Genomic DNA, 21,314 nt, shown 5'->3' with positions numbered 1-21,314 from the left:
AGGCGGTACTGTGATGTTACCTACCTTGTGACTTTTTATAATTTGACATTAAACTTATGCTAACATCCTGACTAATAGGAGGAAAAGGGGGCAAAGCAGTGCCAAAGTTGAAGATAAAATTGGGAGGAAGAAAGAAGAGAGGATCAAGTGACGACGATGACGAAGATAAACCAAAGGCATTCATTTATACAATTGATCTAAACAATTCATAACTTTAAATATCATATATCGGTAAATAGCGGACTTTTGGCGGTTGCAGCTTTTTTTATATAGAGATTTCTTACATTTTCTGGTTAGCCTTTTTTTTTACTATCTTTTGAATTACACAATTCAGAGAAGCATACATTATTATTCATTTCAAGTCTCATAGTAGTTGAGATTTTTCTGACTTTATATTTATCTAAAATATAGATAAATTAAGAAAGTACCATTTACCTTAATTATCTAAAATTATTCAATTAAATAAACTAACTGTCTCAGGATTCTGACGAGGAGTTTGAGGAAATGTTAAAGGAGGCTGAAACATCAATGGCCGATGATGATGTCCAAATTACCAAGGAGAAGAAAGGCAAGGGCAAAGCCAAGGTCAAGATTGGCAACAAGAACAAGAAAAAGGGCAAAAAGAAGAAGGACTTTGCCCAGGAAGATGCTGAACATCAGGAATTTTGTGATGTCTGCCAACAAGGCGGAGAAATTATCTTGTGTGACACCTGTCCTAAAGCTTTCCATTTGTGCTGTCTTGAGCCTGAGCTGGATGAGGCGCCCGAGGGTAAATGGAGCTGCCCGCATTGCGAGAAGAATGGTCCTCCGGTCATTGAAGAATCAGAGGACGAGGACCACATGGAGTTTTGTCGGTCATGTAAAGAGGGCGGTGAACTTTTGTGCTGCGACTCTTGTCCTAACGCGTACCATTTGCGTTGTGTGGAACCTCCATTAGAAGAAATACCCGACGGAGAATGGACCTGTCATAGGTGTTCCTGTGAGCCACTACCAGGACAGGTACAGAAGATTCTTACCTGGAGGTGGAAAGGCATGGATGAGGATAAGGAGGACGAAGAAAAGAAGGAGGAGGAAGGAAAGAAGAAACGTCGTCGCAGGCGAATCCCCAAAGATGCTGTTAGAGAATTCTTCGTCAAGTGGAAGGATATGTCCCATTGGCATTGTTCTTGGGTGCAAGAAATTCAACTGGATGTGTACTACCCGCAGGGATACAAGATGTACTTGAGAAAGAATGACATGGATGAACCCCAGAGGTTTGATGAGGAGGGAGAGAATGAGGATCAGATGTCCCGCAGGTTTAAGCATCACAAGCATGATGACCCACACAAGCTTTTTGAAAGATTCTACAGATATGGCATCCGTCCCACGTGGCTGCAGCCAAACAGGGTTATCAACAAGAGAATCCTAAAGGACGGCACCGTGCAATACTTTGTCAAGTGGACAGATATGACTTACGCAGATTGTACCTGGGAGGATGAGGATATGGATATTCCAGAGCTGCCCCAATTCATCCAAAACTATGAGGATTTGAAATATGTCAGTGGGGCTGAAGGTGGCAGAAAGAAGAAGAAAAAGAAGGGAGAAAAGGATGAGGACCAGAACAGGAAATATAAGCCGTTCCCAGACAAGCCATTGACCAATCTTGATGTTAAGTACAAAGATAACGCCATGTGCAAATGGATGCCGGATAATTTAGCCCTGCATCCCTACCAGCTGGAGGGTATCTCCTGGGCCAGATATTCTTGGAGCAATAATACTGATATTATTCTTGCCGATGAAATGGGTCTGGGTAAAACTATCCAAACTGTCACCTTCCTGTACTCCTTGTACAAAGAGGGACATTGCCGTGGACCATTCCTGGTCGCTGTACCCTTGTCCACTCTCATCAATTGGGAAAGAGAGTTTGCCTTGTGGGCGCCTGAATTTTATGTTGTGTCCTACGTCGGAGACAAAGAGTCTAGGGTTATAATTAGAGAAAATGAGCTGTCATTTGAAGAAAATGCTGTGCGCAAGGGCGACAAAGCTTCAAGAATCAAGTCAAGCACTGTCAAGTTCCACGTGCTATTGACCTCATACGAGTGCATCTCTATGGACGCAGCTTGTCTCGGCTCCCTGCAATGGGAGATTCTTGTTGTTGACGAGGCCCACAGGTTAAAGAACAACCAGTCTAAATTTTTCCGTGTGCTGGCAGCTTACCATCTTAACTACAAAATGTTGTTGACCGGAACCCCGCTGCAGAACAACTTGGACGAATTGTTCTATCTGCTCAACTTCTTGACCCCGAGCAAGTTTACAGATCTGGGCTCTTTCCAGTCGTCCTTTGAGGACATTGCTAAGGAGGATCAGGTGCGTAAACTGCACGAACTTCTTGGCCCTCACATGTTGCGTAGGCTGAAGGCTGACGTATTGAAGGACATGCCAACAAAATCCGAGTTCATTGTGCGTACCAACTTGTCCGCCATTCAAAAGAAGGTGTACAAGAATATTTTGACAAGAAATTTCGAGGCTTTGAACGCGAAGGGTGGTGGACAGGTGTCTCTGCTCAATATTATGATGGAATTGAAGAAGTGTGCTAACCATCCTTATCTTTTACCAGGTAGTTTTCATTTTAAAAAATCAAAATATCTTCTTTTTAATGTTTGAAAGTTTTGCTTTAATAACTGCGTACAAACTTTATTGAATCATAAAATACGCTAATCATGTATATATTGTCATTGTTAAATTTATGAATATTTTACGTATTTGCAATGCTATACATGAATGCAGTAATGTTGAAGGAAAGTTGAAATAGAATGAAAATATTTTTATGTTTTGATTCCAAGTTTTGTTTCCTCTTAAGTAGTGCACATATTCACTGTACTGTAGCTAGAAAAATATCCGCTTTTTAATCAGCGAATCTAAAGACGCAAAAAAGAAAAATAATATAATTGTGGAAACGCAATGTAATAGTTTTATATTCTACTTTAAATGGGATTTGGGCGACTATAAAATCGATGTAAAGACGTCCTAATTTTCCTTATTAATACGAAGAATATTTTTTATATCGTCAGAATTGTTCCTTTTCTTCTAGGGGTAGGTAATAAGTTTTAAAATACGATAATTAGAAATTTTTACATTAAACTTCTGCTAAAATTAAATCAAGCAAATACCCCTGAAACCAATTTAGCCATCCTTCACCCCCCCCCCCCCAAAAAAAAAATGAATGGTACTTCCGAGGATCAATATAAAACTTCCCTATTAAGGAGAACTTTAAAATTGCTTGAAACTTAATCTTTTGTTACTTAGGTCCCGCCGAAGAGGCGCCACTCTCGCCCAACGGTCTGTTTGAAATCAACGCTATGACCAAGGCGTCCGGTAAACTCACTCTCCTCCACAAAATGTTGAAGAAAATCAAAGAGACCGGTCACAGGTGTGTTTTATTTTCGTTTCTGTGGCATTAAAAATTTGAATTTGGCAATACTAACAAATGTTTTTTTTTTAATGATTTTTCCGCTTCGTATAGTTTTCTTTTAAAAATTTCTTAAAAATTTTTCTTAAAGTTTTTATTTAGGATGCATCAATGAATCCTAAATTATAATGCACTCCCCCGGAATTATTGAATGTTATATGTCAAATGTGTAATCAATGGGGGATGAATACATCAATTTAACAATTATTTGTTAAATGTCTATTAAGATTTAGGGCATTAATAACCTATGATTTGAAATTATCCCTCTACAGAGAAGCACCAAATTCAACAACACAACAACAATAACATTTAGGTAACATTGTTTTAATTTAGGGTTCTCATTTTCTCCCAGATGACAAAAATGTTGGATCTTTTGGAGGATTTCTTGGATGGTATTGGCATCAAATACGAGAGAATTGACGGAGGTAGGTTTCTTAACTTTCATTTTATAATTACCTTTATAAGCGGATGCGCTACGCGTTGAGCCACGATCGTGGGTTTAACTTTTATTGTTGTAGATAAGAGACAATTGTCTTTATATTAAAAGCCCAACTTTAATCAGAATCTGTACGTCAATTCAACAAAACGTCAGGGCTTGTGCTTATTAAGATATGAAAGAAGGATCTGATCGTTATAAAACTTTACATTGCGATTTTTGTGAATTTGTGCATTTAACGTAATCAATAAGTCAATCATAATAAGATTTATTTACGAACTTTCAAGTTGAACTTTAGGTGTAGTTTATTATCACTAGAAATTACAATACTACAAAGATTTATTATTGTTGATAATTAATATTCATTAAATATCATTATCTTATAAAAAAATGTCATTTAGGTATCACTGGTACCCTTAGACAGGACGCTATTGACAGATTTAACCAGCCTGGAGCTGAACAGCTCTGTTTCCTTCTTTCCACAAGGTATAAACTTTTTCCAGTAAGGCTTCGAAACCGACTAATATTAGCTGGATTAGAACAGGTTCTAAGTCATACTGAATAATCATGTATCGTATAAAATCCAGTTTTCTGTACTGTCATAATATCAATACCTACTAGTTATAATCTTATAATTGTTTTTTTTTTTAACCGCGGATAGCTGTTTATAATACGATGCGAGAAATAACTAATACTTGTAAAATTTGTAATAGGTGTCCCATAGCGTAGTGGTTAGCGCACTACGCTGTGGTTGGGAGAAACCGAGTTAAGTCCCCACATAGACTTTGCACTTGGTTGACATATGCTGTCGCAATTTGTCAGATTATGATCACGCAACCTTCCCTAAGATGCCCTAGGGTTGTAAGGGGGGAGATTTGTAGGAAGTTAGGATTCTACAAATCAAGCAGCTCTAACCATGCTTTCCCTCATCCATGCTCCTCGTATGAGAGTGCCATTAATTAGGGTGGCTTAATATGGAACACCTGCCAAAAACTCTAGGCCAGGGTGATGTAATAATTGAGTAGCTTCCACGAGAATTGCGGGTCAGCTTGTAATGTAACATAGAATACAATCAGCTGTGCGCGAAGCTTACCAATCTAAGATTGGCCAAAAAATTCTCACTTCCAGTCTCCGTGTGCATCTGAGTCCTAACTTCAGAGAATCATGGCTACAACAACAACTAATATTTGTAGGAAAAATAGAAAATTGTGTACTATAATGTATATTGTGTAGGAAAATCGTTATTAAGATAATATAGAATTAATTCCTTAAAGAATATCCGCAAATCTGAATCTTTTTTAAAAATAGTCTTTACGTCTGTTAGATATACATTACAAGTTAAGCCTGAAACAATTTTATGTAAAAAATATAATTGAAGTATTTGACATTTAATTTTTAATATTTATTAAGATAGTTAACTTTTCCAATGACGTTTTATTGACCTTCTGGTGTTTTAGTTACATATGAAACCGTTATCAGGTGTTGTGGATTAAAGTAAGACACCTGCCATTTATCTGGCAACTGATGTTGAACTTTTATTGCGTTTAGGGCTGGAGGTCTTGGTATCAATCTTGCTACCGCCGACACTGTCATCATCTATGATTCTGATTGGAATCCCCACAACGATATTCAGGCCTTCTCCAGAGCTCACAGAATCGGTCAGAAGAGCAAGGTCATGATCTACCGTTTCGTTACAAGGTAAGTCATCAAATCATAAAATTATTATAAACATGAATTGGCAGAAAGTAACTTCGAATTAAATATTACTCTCTGAAATTTTTAAAATTCGATTCGAATGATTTAAAACTTATGTAGTTTGAGACATCTAACAATTAAAAGCTTTTAAAAACTTTTTATTGAAAAATTTACACAAAAAATCTAGGTAAATTCTTTTAGTTTTCCCCGAATCCTAAAATGTACATTTAAGACAATTAATAGGTATTATTTTACCTAGTGCGTCATATATTACTTTCTTCACTAATAACCAGAGGTGAATTCTTAAAAAAAACTTTTTTGGCTCGCTGCCTCACTAAAATAGTGAGGCAAAATTATCCCCTCTAAATTTTAGCGAGCCTCACTAATTTTAGTGAGGCACAGAATTTTTAGTGAGGCAAAAGTTTTTAAAGAATCCATCTCAGGATAATTTATTATGCTAATGAAAGATTTTGTAATAGCTCGACCTTCAATCTATATTACCAGTTTTAAACAAATAGGGCTGTTCAAAATGTAATTAGTACCTAGTGAAAATTAGAACAAATGAAAAATAGGGATTTTAAGGTATAAAAAGTATGAGCTGTTAAATTTAATTGTAAAGCTAATATTTTAAATAAAATGCAAAAAAATGTAATTCATGTAATATTTCAAAACATTTAAAATTTTTTTAGAACTTTGGACAACCCTAGTAGTTTTTAGCAATTTACTACAGGAATCCGCCCCATTTAATTCCATTACCATGATTAAAGTTCATAACTCATATTTTTAAACTAGAGTTCGCTCATTTTCGCAAATGAATCACATAATCGAAACAGCATAACTCAACATTATTTGAATGGCACTAAAGGCACATTTTCTTTTTCTTCTCTTTCCTTAACAAAATTTGCTATAGTTTCCTTAAATGTTTAGTGGAAGTGAATTCACACCTTTTAAATTGATTAATGTCAGCTCATTACTTAACTTTAATACGTAGAACTTTGAATATTATTCAAATTGATCATATCATAATTCATACGATATTGGTTTAAAAGAACAAAACTAATAATATCCTTATTCTACCCTACATATTACTCGTATTATATAAATCATTCTCGTAAATTATTATAACATGAAATGAAAATTTTCATTTTTTTTTTTGGCGCGCTTCGCACAGTATTTAACTAACACTGTAATTATTTAAGCAATTAACCACTTTCAATTTTTATTTAGGAACACAGTAGAGGAGCGAGTTACGCAGGTGGCCAAGAAAAAGATGATGTTGACCCATCTGGTTGTCCAGCCCGGCATGGGCGGCAAGAACGCTACGCTCAGCAAGAAGGATATTGACGACATCCTCAAGTTCGGTACAGAGGAGCTGTTTAAGGTCGGATTTTGTTTTTTGAGCTCTAGTGCATTTGAATCATGTTTTAGGATGCCTCAAACTTTACGACCAGTCACTAATGTTAATCAATGGGGTAAATGCATTGTTTTCTTACTTTTAATTGTATTGTACATTGCATGTGTTTAATAGAGGAAGGGCATAGAAGTCAATCTTTAAACTTAAGATTTAAGTTTGATAAATATGAAGTGAAAATAATGTTTTTTTTGGGAGTACGGGGTTATTATATAATATTATTTCACATAGGATATTTCCCTTAAATGCATAAAATCGATCTCATGGTCTTTATTAATCTTCTTGTAAAGGAGAACTTAATGGATCTAGTGGTTACTAACAGATAGACTGACAAATATCGTATTATTTTGAAAATTCATAATTAATCTTTACCTAGAAATATCTTCATTTTACAAAGGGATAGTTGCATATAGTGCATTTCTGTATATTCTGTTTCAAGCATAAGTTACAAGTATACCATCAAACTGATATAATTTTGTATTATGAAAAATAACAAACAATTAGACATCACTAAAGTAGTCGTCATGCTATTTTAGTAAAAATAAGATAGATTTTAAATTTCATTTATCCAGGGTTTCGGATCCGGATCCTTGGACTCAAAAAAATGCGGAAAAAATGGAAAAATCTACTTAAATTTATATAAAATCTCAGACATTCTCTTGATGAGAGCCAATCTTTAAGGTTTAGGTTCAGACTTGAAAAATTTGGTGATTTTATTTTTATTGTCAAGGATCCTGAACCGGATCCGGATCCGCATTGACTTAATTTTAAAGATCCGGATCCGCATACAATCAATGCGGATCCGAAACCCTGCATTTATCACAAGATTACGATTTTCAAGTCTTGATATTTTAAAAACTACATGGTAGAAAATTGAAATTCTTTCTAATTTATACCCTGTAATAAATGTAGTTTAAACCACTGAACAGGACAAAAATATGCAGTTCACTAAATTCTAGTTTAAATGCATTTCGTGCAACGACCCCCCCTTTAAAATAATATGTCCCAGTTACCTAGTTCATTTAAGCAAAGCTTAATTATTACAAGCAGGAGGAGGAACTGAACGAGGAGGGCGAGTCGGCCAACGATATTGTGTACGACGACGCAGCCGTGGACTCCCTGTTGGACAGGACCCAGGAGGGTATTGAGGAGAAGGAGAGCTGGGCCAACGAGTACTTGTCCAGTTTCAAGGTAAAGGCTTTTTTTAGGGAGGTAGGGGGGGGGGGGGTTTATGATTGGACAGTAAATTTCATTGGTACCCAAAGTTTTATAGCAATAATAGTTATCAAAAAACTTTAGACACTTGTCGAATTTTAATTGACTGGTTCCCTACTTGCAGTGTCCAAGCGTTTCAACCTACAGTTTAACTCGACAGAAGGGGGTATTTTTGTTGATCAGGTATGTACATCAATTTATCGGTCATTGTCGTTATCACTTTTATCCCTGGCAGTCACGTGACTTTTTGTTCAGGTGGCCACGTACCAGACCAAGGAGGGTGGCGAGGCGGAGGAGGAGGATGTGGAGATCATCAAGGCTGACATGGACAGCACGGATCCTGCCTACTGGGAGAAACTCCTCAGGTACAGTGTGCCAAGTTTTATTATTTATTCTACAAGTGCTACGTTTATATATTGTACAAAAACAAGAAATACAACTTCCATAAAACGAAGCTCAACAATTCAAAGAGCGAATATTGAAATATCTATAATACAAATTTAGAACGATGTCTGTTTGTTTGTAGCGAAGGATCTCGCTAACCGCTGAACCGATCGGGTTCTCCTTTACAGGGTAGCTTCTTATAGGTCCCGGGAAGGATTATAACTATTTTCCTGGGGGGTGGGACACCCCCAACCCTCCCTAAAATGAAAAATACCCCCCCTCAAAAAAAACCTTTTTCTTTTTAAAACTAAAATTAAAATAGTGGGATCGACTATTCCCCCCCCCCCAAAAAAAAAAAATTTCCCTCCCCCAATTTTTTTTATTTTTCTTTTAAATCTAAAATACGAAAAATTGGTTTGATTAAACCTCTCGAGGCAAAGCCTCTAGAGGCTAAGGGCGAAGCCGCTCTATATCAAATAACAACGCCTTCAATATATTGAACAATATCTAGAAACCCGTGTGAATCTGTCCTAAAATTACATGATACAGGATGTTGTTTATTAAGGACATGCTAACATACGAAGACTGATTATAGAAATGCTTCGCTTATAAAATAGGAATCATTAAGTTTGAAGTTGATAGGAAAATTTCAACATGCTTAAACTAAAAATTAAGTTCTATTCGTAACGAATGGACGGATTGGCCCTTAAAGAAATTTATTTTTGAAACATTTAATATCATTTTAATATAAAGTAACCTAAATCTTTTATTGCACTTCATGAAACGAAACTGCTCCTTTTGTTGTCATTGTTTTTTTAATGAACTAAGTTTGTTTGAATTTGCTCTTATTTTTTTTCTTCAAAATTTCATTTTTTTCTTTTGTTTATTATATCTCATTTTATAAAGTTAGGCTTACATCTTATTTTCTAAGTTACAAAAAATTCAGACAAATCGCGAAAAATAATTTTTAAGAACCAAAATGATATCTTTTGTTAGAAATAAAAAAATCTTTGTTGCTCCAAAATTAATAATCCATTTTGAAAAGAAACACTGGTGTCCTGGATAGGAAACAGGTTTATTTTGAGTTACGTATGACAAGACCTATATTTCTATGACTGGGCATGCATGACGGTTCAGCACATAACTTTCATTAAATCACAGCTGATCATTTTTGTGGATTTTTTTGAAAATTACTTTTATACCCATATTTTCATAGTTTTTCCCCCAAAAAATCACAATATTCTCACATTTCCAGCTTACTTATTCTAAATTCATGCAAAAAAGTATAATAGATGACAGCTATAACAAGATCAATAACCTCAATTTACCATTCTAAGATTTGTAGGCAAAACATAGATCCTGGGTGTGATACAAGGTTCCTCTGAGGTTCCACTAAAAAAATCTAAACAAATCAGAATCAGCAATGATTTTGTACAATGTTTTCATTGTAGTATTAACAAGTAAATCACTTCTACACCAAGCATATGGAGGACTGGTAAAATTATTTCATTACTGAAACCAGGGAAACTTGATAATTAGGGTTCCAGCTACTGCCCTTTCTCACTTCTTTATCCTGCCTGCATGATTCGTCCCTACCTGAATGATGCTGTTAAACTTGCAGTCCAACATTATGGCTTTCACACAGGCAGGTTTACCACCACTGCCTTACAGAGTATTAAAACCTTAATCAACAACAGCCTAAACAATAAGAAACCAGTTATCAGAGCAGTGCCAGTTACCAATTTATCTTTCAAAGGCTTTTGACACTATAAACAATGATGTTCTACTGCATAATATTAATGCACTAGACTTGAATGAGTACATGTAACGTTTTTATGTGAATACCTTAGAGGTAGACAATAATTTGTTGTTATCAGAGGATCTAAATATGCATACAAATCTGCCAAACATGCTGACCTACATGGAGGGGTCCTATACCATATACTATTTGAACTGTAAATTTCATAAATGCCAACACCTCACTCTAATTACATCTAATTTCCTCTGCTGACAACTCCAACAGCATAAGTCCCCTTATTTATCCTTATGTCAAGGACATAAATGCTTACTTAGCAGTTCTTAATGATTGGTTAAAAAGTCAGAACCCATTCATTTCTCCAGCCAAATCATCTACAATAGTCTTTACCACCTTTTCGAATGAAGCAGGCACTGTAGTCATTGTTGAAACAGTACCATAAGTCAGACATCCTAAGTTCTTAGGTGTTACATGTGACAATCTTTTCTACATCGACCATCTTGTTAAGGAGCCTAGAAACAATCTAAACCCCAAAAACAAAATGTTTTAATCTCTCTCTGAGAACAGCCATCTACTGTCACAACATGAACCAGGAAGCATTCGTTACCAGCAATATTTTACCATGAACTGCAGTAGATCAAAACTCATTACCCAGAACAGCTAAAACCACCCTGTCCCAATACTTTCAGGTTACAATATTTACCTGAAGGCCAGAGTAAACAAGAATCTGGTGCAGTTTGTGTCTGACACTGGCAAGAATTTCACACAACCACCATCATTAAACTGCAACCACAACCCATCAAAAACTTTAAAAGCAGCCACAATACTGAACTAACTGTTTCCAATGATGATGAGCAGGAACAAACAATAACACAGGAACTATTTAGACATCAAGTCAGCAAGGAACCAATATTAAGCAAGATAGATTGTCAATATTACAAAGAAAATTTTATACAGAATCATTGCTGATTCTGAAGCATGTTAGTTTAAACTTTATTGGTGGAACCTAAGAGGGACATCTTATTACAGCCAGGAACTATGCTATAACAATTCATGAGGCATGCATGAGGGACTTATCAAAAGAGTATTTTTTTTGGGTTGACTACCAAAACAAACTTAAGTTTTGTTTAACTGTTTAGACATTAATTCAAATAACAACTTCAAATAACTTTTACCCAACTTCTAGACTACAAATCTTAGATTAGTTAATTGATTCTGAAAGATCTTGTTATGGATAATAACATAGTCAGCTGTCATCTATTATACTTTTCTTTGAATAAATTTAGATTAACTATGCTGTAAATATGAGAACAATTTGATTTTTTGGGGAAAAAATATGAAAATCTGGGTAAAAAAGTAATTTTCAAAAAAATCCACAAAAATGATCAGCTGTGATTTAATGAAAGTTATGTGCTGAACCGTCATACACGCCCGGTCATAGAAATATAGGTCTTGTCATACGTAACTCAGCAAAAACCTGTTTCCTATCCAGGACACCAGTGGAAAATAATTATTTTTCTTCTCTCTTTGTGTTATTTTAAATCCTGTATGTACAAATTAGCCTAAGCCCAAGTAAATAATAGGGGTTAAAAGAAAGAAAAATATTAGTAGCGCATCTACTCTATAATTTTCGCATGTTCTAAATACTCAACTCCTTGTCTTTTCCCAAGTGATCCTAGGTTACTAATGGCAGAATTGCACATATAAATGATTAAGGCATCCTATCCCATTTACCTCTAAAGTAAAACAACATAAAAATATTATTTCTGTTTTTCTAGGCACCATTATGAGCAGCAGCAGGAGGACATATCCCGCAGCATGGGTAAGGGTAAGCGTGTCAGGAAGCAGGTCAACTATGGCGACGGTGGCGAGGTCAACGTGCGTGACGACGGCTCCTGGCAGGAGAACGTGTCCGACTACAATTCTGACTACTCCGCGCCTAGCGATGATGACAAGGAAGACGATGACTTTGACGAGCGTAATGATAACGATGTTGACGGCAAGTCACGCCGCGAACGTGAGCGCGAGCGTAGACGTGACAAGGACAGACCACTGCCGCCGTTGTTGGCTCGTGTCAGCGGTAACATTGAGGTTCTTGGCTTCAACGCTCGCCAGCGTAAGTCATTCTTGAACAGTATTATGAGATATGGTATGCCCCCACAGGATATTTACAACTCACAATGGCTGGTCAGAGATCTGCGTGGCAAGACAGAGAAATGTTTCCGCGCCTACACCGCCCTGTTTATGCGTCACTTGTGCGAGCCTGGTAACGAGAACAGTGAAACATTTGCTGATGGTGTCCCGAGGGAGGGTCTCTCCAGACAGCATGTCCTGACCAGAATCGGTGTCATGTCGCTCATCAGAAAGAAGGTGCAGGAATTTGAACAGATCAACGGCAAGCATAGCATGCCTCATCTGATCAAGAAGAATCCCCCACCTCCAGCGGATGGAGAAAAGAAGGATGAAAAGGAAAGTGTCCCCAGCACTCCGGCCACTGGAACTCCTTCAGGCACACCCGCTAGCTCAGCAAGGGCCAGCCCAACCCCGGACAAAAAGGAGGAAGGTGAAAAGAAGGATGAAACAGCTACTGCCGCCAAGGATGACTCCAAGGAGGAATCTAAGGACAAGGAAGAAAAGATGGAAACGGATGAAAAAGAAAAAGAAAAAGAGGAGGAAAAAGAAAAGGAAAAGGAAGAAGATAAAAAGAAGGAGACTCCTAAGGAAGACAAAAAAGCTGAAACCGAAGAAAAATCAGAAAAAGAAGACAAGGCTGAAAAAGCAACGGAAAAAACCGAAGATAAAGAAAAAGAGAAGGATGACAAGGAGAAAGAAAAAGAAAAGGATAGTGAAGCTGCCAAGGATAAAGAAGATAAGGATGGGGACAAGGCAGAAAAGAAAGATGACGCTGCAACCAAAGAAGATGAGAAAGAAAAGGAGCAGAAAAAGATTGAGGAAGAGAAGAGAAAGTTTATGTTTAACATTGCTGACGGCGGCTTCACCGAGCTGCATACCCTCTGGCAGAATGAAGAGAAGGCGGCTGTCCCCGGCAGGGAATATGAAATCTGGCATAGAAGACATGATTACTGGCTCTTGGCAGGTACAACATATGATATGTTTATTTATATTATTTTGCTTCTTAAGGGGGTCACATTTATTGTACCGTCTCTTAAACCAAGTTTATATTCTTATAACACCCCCCCCCCCCCCCCTCTATAAAAACACTTTATTTCATTAGTGGCTTTACAAAGTTAACACTATTGGGGATAAGATTACTTATTCATTAGGTAGGTAATTTACTTAAACAGTATCAAAATAAATAAAAAGAACAATACATATCTTTTGATGTACTTGTAATATACTAAATATTACATACATTAAACTAATTTATATCATTAATTGAATCCTGATAACTGAATCTTGTTGAAGGTATCGTGTGTCACGGCTACAGCAAGTGGGCCGAGATCCAGAACGACACAAGGTTCGCCATCATCAACGAGCCGTTCAAGATGGACGTGGGCAAGGGCAACTTCTTGGAGATCAAGAACAAGTTCTTGGCACGCAGGTTCAAGCTGCTGGAGCAGGCTCTTGTTATCGAGGAGCAACTGCGTAGAGCTGCCTTCTTAAATCTGACACAGGTAAAAAGCATTGTTTTTTTTAGTAGCACAGCTACTCTACAGCTAGAATATGTCCGTCCAAACATCCGACAATTTACTCTACTTAAGTTCCACCACTACGCTTGATTTACTTTAAATACACACAGATTTTATACGCTGACTTGGTAGGTACTTGAGATTTTCTCCATTGTTACTTTCAGTTTCAGAATCTAATATATATACCATGATATCGCCTAATTGTTGAGGCTCTTACTTAGGAGAGCTAAATTCTGTAATAAAAGATAAATATTTCAAGACTTCATGGTTAGAAACTTACTATATTAAAATCTAATCTATAATATTCTTAGGATGCTGCCCATCCCGCCATGGCTCTGAACTCCCGCTTCGCCGAGGTTGAATGCCTGGCCGAGTCCCACCAACACCTGAGCAAGGAGTCCTTGGCTGGCAACAAGCCTGCCAACGCAGTCCTACACAAGGTGAGTGCGCTATCCGTCAGCCAGAGATGGCATAAAAAAAACCACGTGGTTTGAATCAAGTGGTTTAAACCAAAAAAAAACAAGCCTAAAAAAATATAGAAAAACAAGGTGGGATGGTTTAAATTTTTTTTTTTAATAATATTTATAAAAAGGCCTATCTTTCCAGTTATATCTTTTCATAACGTAAATAATACAGTAAATAACTCAGTCAGGGTTGTCAAATCGGACGGGCGGTTTTGGGCTGCCCTTTTTCGGGGGTGAGAAAAAGGGGGAGGGTGTGAAAAAAGAGGGGAGGGGGCAGGCCTATAATTTGGATATTATTAAAAAAAACAAAAAACCCTGGTTTAAACCAAAAAAAAAAAAACTGGTTTGTTCTTTTTTTTTTAAAAAACCTGTTTTTTTCCATCTCTGCCGTCAGCTTTGTAGATCAGAATAGAATTGATGGGGGAATAGTAGAATAGTACATTAAAATACAAATATTCCACACTATATTATTGTTATTCTACCAAAGGAGGAATTTTGTTACTCATAATTGGGATGAATGTTATTTTATCTTAAGTTTTCATTCTCTGTTTTATTAGTTCCTTAACCCTTGTTTAGACGTTGAAAAAAGCATTTATGGCGTTTATTTACGCTTATGTGTAAATAAGATGTCTTTCGAAAACAACATTAATGAAATTCAGCCAATAATTGTGAAAATCTTTGTATTTTCAGCGTTGATTGATGGGTATTAATTTGTTATCTGAGTAAAAACAGATCTCACAATCGTGTTGAATTTTCTCACTGTTTTGTTGTTGAAAGTTATTTTATTGGTGAAAGATCACTTTCGCGTAGCGTCTGTCAATTTTTAGTTTTTAAAAGCCAATAGTCCCGAAAAAAAGGAAGTTTCAGGGGTTTTTGGATGATATCCCCCCCCCCCCCTCCTGGTTGGGGATCGGGATAGTTCGTACGAGTCCTTTTTATGAATATACTGGTTATGTAGAGTTTGACAAAGAGAGGGGTAGGTTTCTGGTAAAATTCGTAAAGGTTATGTGTTATAAGTTAAAAACAGTAGAACGATAAAAATTTATGTTAACTTAAAAAAAAAAAATTTTTGTCTATAGTTCTTTTAATATTTAGTGAATATTATCGTTCTACTACTACTTTTCAGCCTTAAAACACACACTTTTACGGATTCTACCAGAAACCTACCCCTCTCTTAAAAAATTTAATTGCACTCTTTTTTTCACACAAGAATTAATACCCTTCTCCAACTTATCCATCATTTAACAAATAAATCTAAACTCAAACTTACAAAACAAACGTATTTTAGATTAAATACAATTTTTGTAAGTCACTAACCAATTGCCGAAAAGTTGAAGACCAAAATATTTATATTCTTAGATAATAGTATTTTTTGTAATTTTATTTAAATAACAAAAATATACTTTTCTAGGTATTGAATCAGCTTGAGGAGCTGTTATCTGATATGAAATCAGACGTGTCCAGACTGCCAGCATCTCTGGCCAGAATTCCACCCGTTGCTCAACGACTACAGGTACATACGAACGTTTTTAAATGTAGAGTAGCTATGCTAAATATTACTTTGTTCGTGTAGAATCGACGTTTTCATCTAGTGAAGGACATAAATATTTTTAACGACATGGACTCGACTGTAATATTGCTCCATGATTACTTTATGTCAACTTAAGAACTGAGTTATGATCAACTTATTGGTGGACTACTTTAGAATCTTTTTATAAATGCATACAAGAAGTATTGTAAGATCGAAGAATACTTTTGTATTAAGAAACCAATTAATGTTAATATTAACGAGGACAACAGCTTAAATAATAAAAATGTTCGTTTTATTACAAACTAAAATATAATATACGAAAGGGATAGTTGCATGAAGTGCATTTCAGAAAACGGATTTCAAGTATAAGATTTAAATATAATACCAAACATTTATTATTTTGTGTTACAACAAAGTACAAACAATTATACATGATTAAATTAGTCGTCATGCTGCTTTTTTTTTTGTAAAAATACGCCATCTATATTATATATAGAAATAATGCGATTTTCAAGTCTTAATATTTTTAAACGACACGGTAGAAAATTGTAAATCTTTCAAATATATGCCCTATAAATGTAGTCTAAACCAATGGAAAGGAAAATTATGCAGTTCACTAAATTAAAGTCTTTTGTTTCACTGATCTGGTCGTATAGACATACTTACTGACGATTCTTATTTATAGAGTTTTATGCTTTCAACAAAAATGAAGAAAAAAATTTATTTATGTATATGAAAGTAACAAAAATATTATCAGTTGTATAACAATATGAATATGAATAATATTTTTCAAACAGAAATACTGAACACAAAACAAATTAAACAAAACATATCTGGTAGTTTCACTGGTTACTATAAATGGACCCCCCGAACCACCTCCACCCCTATCCCTCCTGAGTTCTAATCCAGTGGGGGCACTTCCAACCCTTGCTTAACCTAACCCGACCTACATATAAAAAATGTGGTCCATATGTAGTTGGAGGAAAACTACCTCATATCATATTGTGTAAAGAAATAAAAAAGAAATAACTCTTCTCTTTTTATTTGATTATAAATACACTTACATATTTATTATTTATTAGGTATATGTTTGTTTTTGTTTTACCATTATAATAACACCATTTTTGATAATCTAAAAAAACTGTCACGTGCCTATTAATCACTATACAAATGGGTTTTAATTCCTAAGACCATTAGACACAATGTACCTAATGTATCTAATCCTGGATATATTTGTTTAGATGTCTGAGAGATCCATCCTATCTCGCCTGGTGACCTCAGCCGCGGGTCAGCAGGACCAGGGCGTCGTGTCCGCCAGCCAGCAGTTCCCCAAGGGATTCCAGGGCGGCCAGCTGCAGGGAGCCTACGGCACCAGCTTTGCACAGTTCAGACCACAATACTCGGTTCCGGGACAACAGGTAAATATAATAGGAGATTATATCATGGAGGGAGGAAGGGAACATTGGGCTGCTAATTACACTTGTACCCAAAGTTTTATAATCACGGTTTCTTATTCGTGGAATCAACATTTGGGTACTTTTATTGAATTTTGATTGGTTGATTTACAACTGATAGTGAACCAAACTTTTATTCAAAAATTTTGATTTACATAAGTGGTAGTTGTGTTCATTATCATTGGTGATTAACATCATATGATTGTCTTATCCCTTAAGATCACTGGCTTATATGGAACACTTTCGGTACTTGCTTACATGTGGTAGACTGGAGCACCGAAACCCCCCCCCCCCCCCCGCTTAGTTTTGACAAAAATCAAAAATAAGGGGGGGGTAGTTTTTTAATGTCTGGAAAACGGCAAGGAGGAAAAAAGCTCAGCAAGGCAAAGACTTAACCCCCCCCTTAATTTTGAAGAAAATCAAAAATAAGGGGGGGGTAGTTTTTTCACTGTACAACACGCCAGAAAGTTGAGTGAGGTAAATCAAGAAAATCCAGTATACCAGAGGGGAAACCTTATTACAGGGATATTCATGTTTTGGGGCATAATTTCCTTATTTATTGACTTTGGCCAGTAAAAGGTTTTAATTTTGCGCACTCAACTTTCTGGCGTGTTGTACAGTGAAAAAACTACCCCCCCCCCCCCCCCCCCCCCCATATTTTTGATTTTCTTCAAAAATAAGGGGGGGTTAAAAACTACCCCCCCCCCCCCCTTATTTTTGATTTTTGTCAAAACTAAGCGGGGGGTTAAAAACTACCCCCCCCCCCCCCCTTATTTTTGATTTTTGTCAAAACTAAGCGGGGGGGGGGGGGTTTTTTCGGTGCTCCGGTCTTCACATGTAAGCAAGCACCACACTTTCTAAAAAATATGTTTTCTATAAACTTAAAGATTTCTATATATTTTTAAGGCACAAGATTCGTACTTTAATCTTATTTTTCCATTCTGAATTAATCAAGGACATTAATAAAATTATTAATTAGACAAAATACTATAATAAAAGAGTACACCCTAAATACCCTTTTTTACATTAGAAAAATGCGTGAAAAGGTTTAAACTAGGGATGGCAATCCGTCAAATTTTTGGACCGGATTCGAATTCTTACAAGAATCCGTCCAAAAAAAAATTCCCGCGGATTCCGGATTCTAGCAATATTTTTAAAGGCCTTCAAAAATCAAAATCATTTATTTATCCATAAGATCATACAACCGACTCGATCTTGGACACTCCGCCATCGAGTAATTTACTATTTATTTTACAATCATAATATCATAATATTGATTACTAATTATCGGTGGCCTTTTTAAAATTTAAAAAAAAATCAGTGCTACATATGTCCTAAAAATTAATGTTCTTGGTGTTCTCTATAATTCACTTACGAGAATAGAACCAAACTTTAAAAGATATTATATATAATGATGATAATCTTTGCCCTCAAAAAGGCGGAGTTGAAAGAAAAAACTCAAGACGCTTATTTTAGCCCACCAATTAGGAATCCGAATCCGCTATTAAAAAACGAATTTCGGATTCCAAAATTAACTAAAAGTTGGGCGGATTCCGGATTCGGATCCGGATTGCCAACCCTAGTTTAAACACTATTAGTTTGTACAAACCAATCAATTTTAATGTGCAATTAATGTGTTAATAAAACTTTGGGGACCAGCAAATTTACGGTCTAATCCAAGGCCCCTCCATTCCTGAAATTAGTGCATCAAGGGATATTTTACTTAATGAATGAATTTAAATTTGCAAAAATAAAACATTTAATTTTGATATCTTGAAAATTGTAGAACAAAAAGAATTTACATTTTATCTGAAAATATTATTTCTGGAATTTGCAGAGAATACGAAAGTGGATTTTAACCAATTTTATTTTTGCATAAATCATTCTTTTTAGTTGTAAAGCTGCTCTTTAATTCTAAATATCCGTAAGTCAGTTGCGTTTATTGGAAGCGTTATTATTTCTGCTGAAATTCAAGATAGACATCTGGATATTTTTGTGAAGATTTTCTATGCCAATGAGCATCCATTATATAGATTACTTGGTCAGATGTTATGTCAATGCTATAAAATATAAATTATTTATTCTTTATTTTATGATTACTGAATTCCAGCTCTTTAAATCACTTTGTCCGTATGTTTATCCAATGTTTTTTTTAAGCGAAGCTTTTCTATAATTAGGGTCGGTCCGTCCGAGACGTATAGCTTTTTTCGTTAATTTAGGCATGTTAGAATTATCCTATCGATTTCAAGCTTTGCATGGTGATTCCTTTACTAGTTAGGTACGATTTAGAAAGCGTAACAACTCAATAATCATTACCAGAATGTCTGTACGTCCATTTTAAACATGTTTTTTTTTTACTTTTTGACAACAAATTTCTATATGATCTAATCATCCGATTCCTGGTAAAAAGGTATAATGTTATAAGCGAAACAACTCTATAATCAAGTCCTAAAATGTAAGTATGTCCATAAACATTATCCTGTATCAAGCAGTTTTTCAACAAATTTACTTACAATTTTGCTTCGACTCTTATACATTTATATTCTGATTATTAAGTTCTGACACTATAAATGTGTTAATGTCCGTTTGTCCTACCGTTTCAGTGCTTCGCTTTTATGGATGTTGTCATCCTTGATTATTGACAAACAGGCGGACGGACAATTTGAGCCTCGCTACTTATAAATGTTGTAAGTCTTGTTCTAAAATCTATTTATATGATAGAACATTATTTTATAAATTTCTTTTGAAGTTCCTACAGTTAGCATATTAGATAACATATGAAATAATTTATGTTGATTCTTAGTTTTTATGAAAAAATTACATAACTAAATTGTTGTATAAGAGAAGAATTTTTTGTTTTAATACTCTATGATTCTCCTTTTCATTTCTTCCTATCTCCGATGCCATTAAAGATAGAAGTCCGGTTTTTTTCCTCTGACCAAAAAGCATCCTTTATTTAACTCTGTATGTTTATCCGTCTGTATCTCTTTCCCTCTATCCATAACGCAATAAGAAAATTAGGATAAAAAAGATATAATCAGCTGCTTATCAGAAGTTCTTCTCAAAGTTTTTGTCAAAACTAAGCTATATTTCTGAGCATTAAATATATAATATATTCATTTTTTTCCGTCTGTCTGTGGGGGGTTATTAATAATATTTTAATTTCTTAACTTAGCTGCTTATGATTGTTTATATCCTTGTTTCAAAAATAAACATAATAGACGTTAAGAGCACTTTACCTTTGATAAAGTATTATGCAGCAAGAATTGCATTTTAATGCTATTTTAAGCGCTAAAGAAGAATTATTGCAATACAAACATGTTTAGTCTGACTGTTGTATGTAGGACTTGCATTTTTTTTATCATGTAAATAGACTTTTAGCAGAAACTGGAAAGTTAGTTTTTCGTCTGCTAGCAAATTGCTTTCTGCTCTTTTGTAGCGACTTGGCTATGTTGATATTTCTTACGCTATTGGCTGATATTCAAAGACTCAATTGAAAGTGAGCACATGTCCCTGTATAAGTAGGGTTATATATAGCTCGTGCCCCTTCTATTCTTATACTTTAATTTTATAACATATGATATTTGAGTTATCAATGACCATATTTCAGTTTTTAATGCTTTATTTTATTTCAGACTGCAACACCTTCAAGCGGGAGCGGCGGAGCACCGCCACAGGCCGCCTTTCCCGGTACCGCCCCGCCGGCTAAATAAGCTCTGAAACATCCGCAAGGCAACAGAATACCAACTTCAATATAAACCTTAACAGTCCAACACTAGAGCTAGCAAGCTTTTTATCACAAGAATTTTTGTTGTACTATAAAATGTCAAATAAAATGTATTTAAATGTAACAAAAAAAGAAATGACAAG

General features: G+C 35.6%; 1 protein-coding gene across 2 annotated transcripts; it reads left to right on the top strand.

Moving 5' to 3' along the window:
- The first annotated feature begins 77 nt into the window (after positions 1–77).
- Mi-2 (chromodomain-helicase-DNA-binding protein Mi-2 homolog) lies at positions 78–21,303 on the top strand. 2 transcript variants are annotated; one of them, XM_080168171.1, is made up of 15 exons: positions 78–176; positions 481–2,596; positions 3,286–3,409; positions 3,782–3,873; positions 4,286–4,370; positions 5,433–5,582; positions 6,807–6,960; positions 8,041–8,181; positions 8,461–8,570; positions 12,124–13,442; positions 13,772–13,980; positions 14,307–14,435; positions 15,871–15,972; positions 17,232–17,408; positions 21,080–21,303. In XM_080168171.1, the coding sequence occupies exons 2-15, from the start codon at positions 505–507 to the stop codon at positions 21,155–21,157; spliced, it is 4,962 nt and encodes a 1,653-aa protein (XP_080024297.1). In that variant the 5' UTR covers positions 78–176; positions 481–504; the 3' UTR covers positions 21,158–21,303. The 2 variants fall into 2 exon arrangements, with proteins under 2 accessions (XP_080024297.1, XP_080024289.1); XM_080168163.1 differs by having other exon boundaries at positions 83–176; positions 8,038–8,181.
- The last annotated feature ends 11 nt before the right edge of the window (positions 21,304–21,314 follow it).

Source organism: Acartia tonsa, chromosome 1, assembly GCF_053477335.1.
Source record: "Acartia tonsa isolate MP-2025a chromosome 1, ASM5347733v1, whole genome shotgun sequence".
NCBI classification, from domain to species: domain Eukaryota; kingdom Metazoa; phylum Arthropoda; class Copepoda; order Calanoida; family Acartiidae; genus Acartia; species Acartia tonsa.
This window is presented reverse-complemented; position numbering and strand designations above follow the sequence as displayed.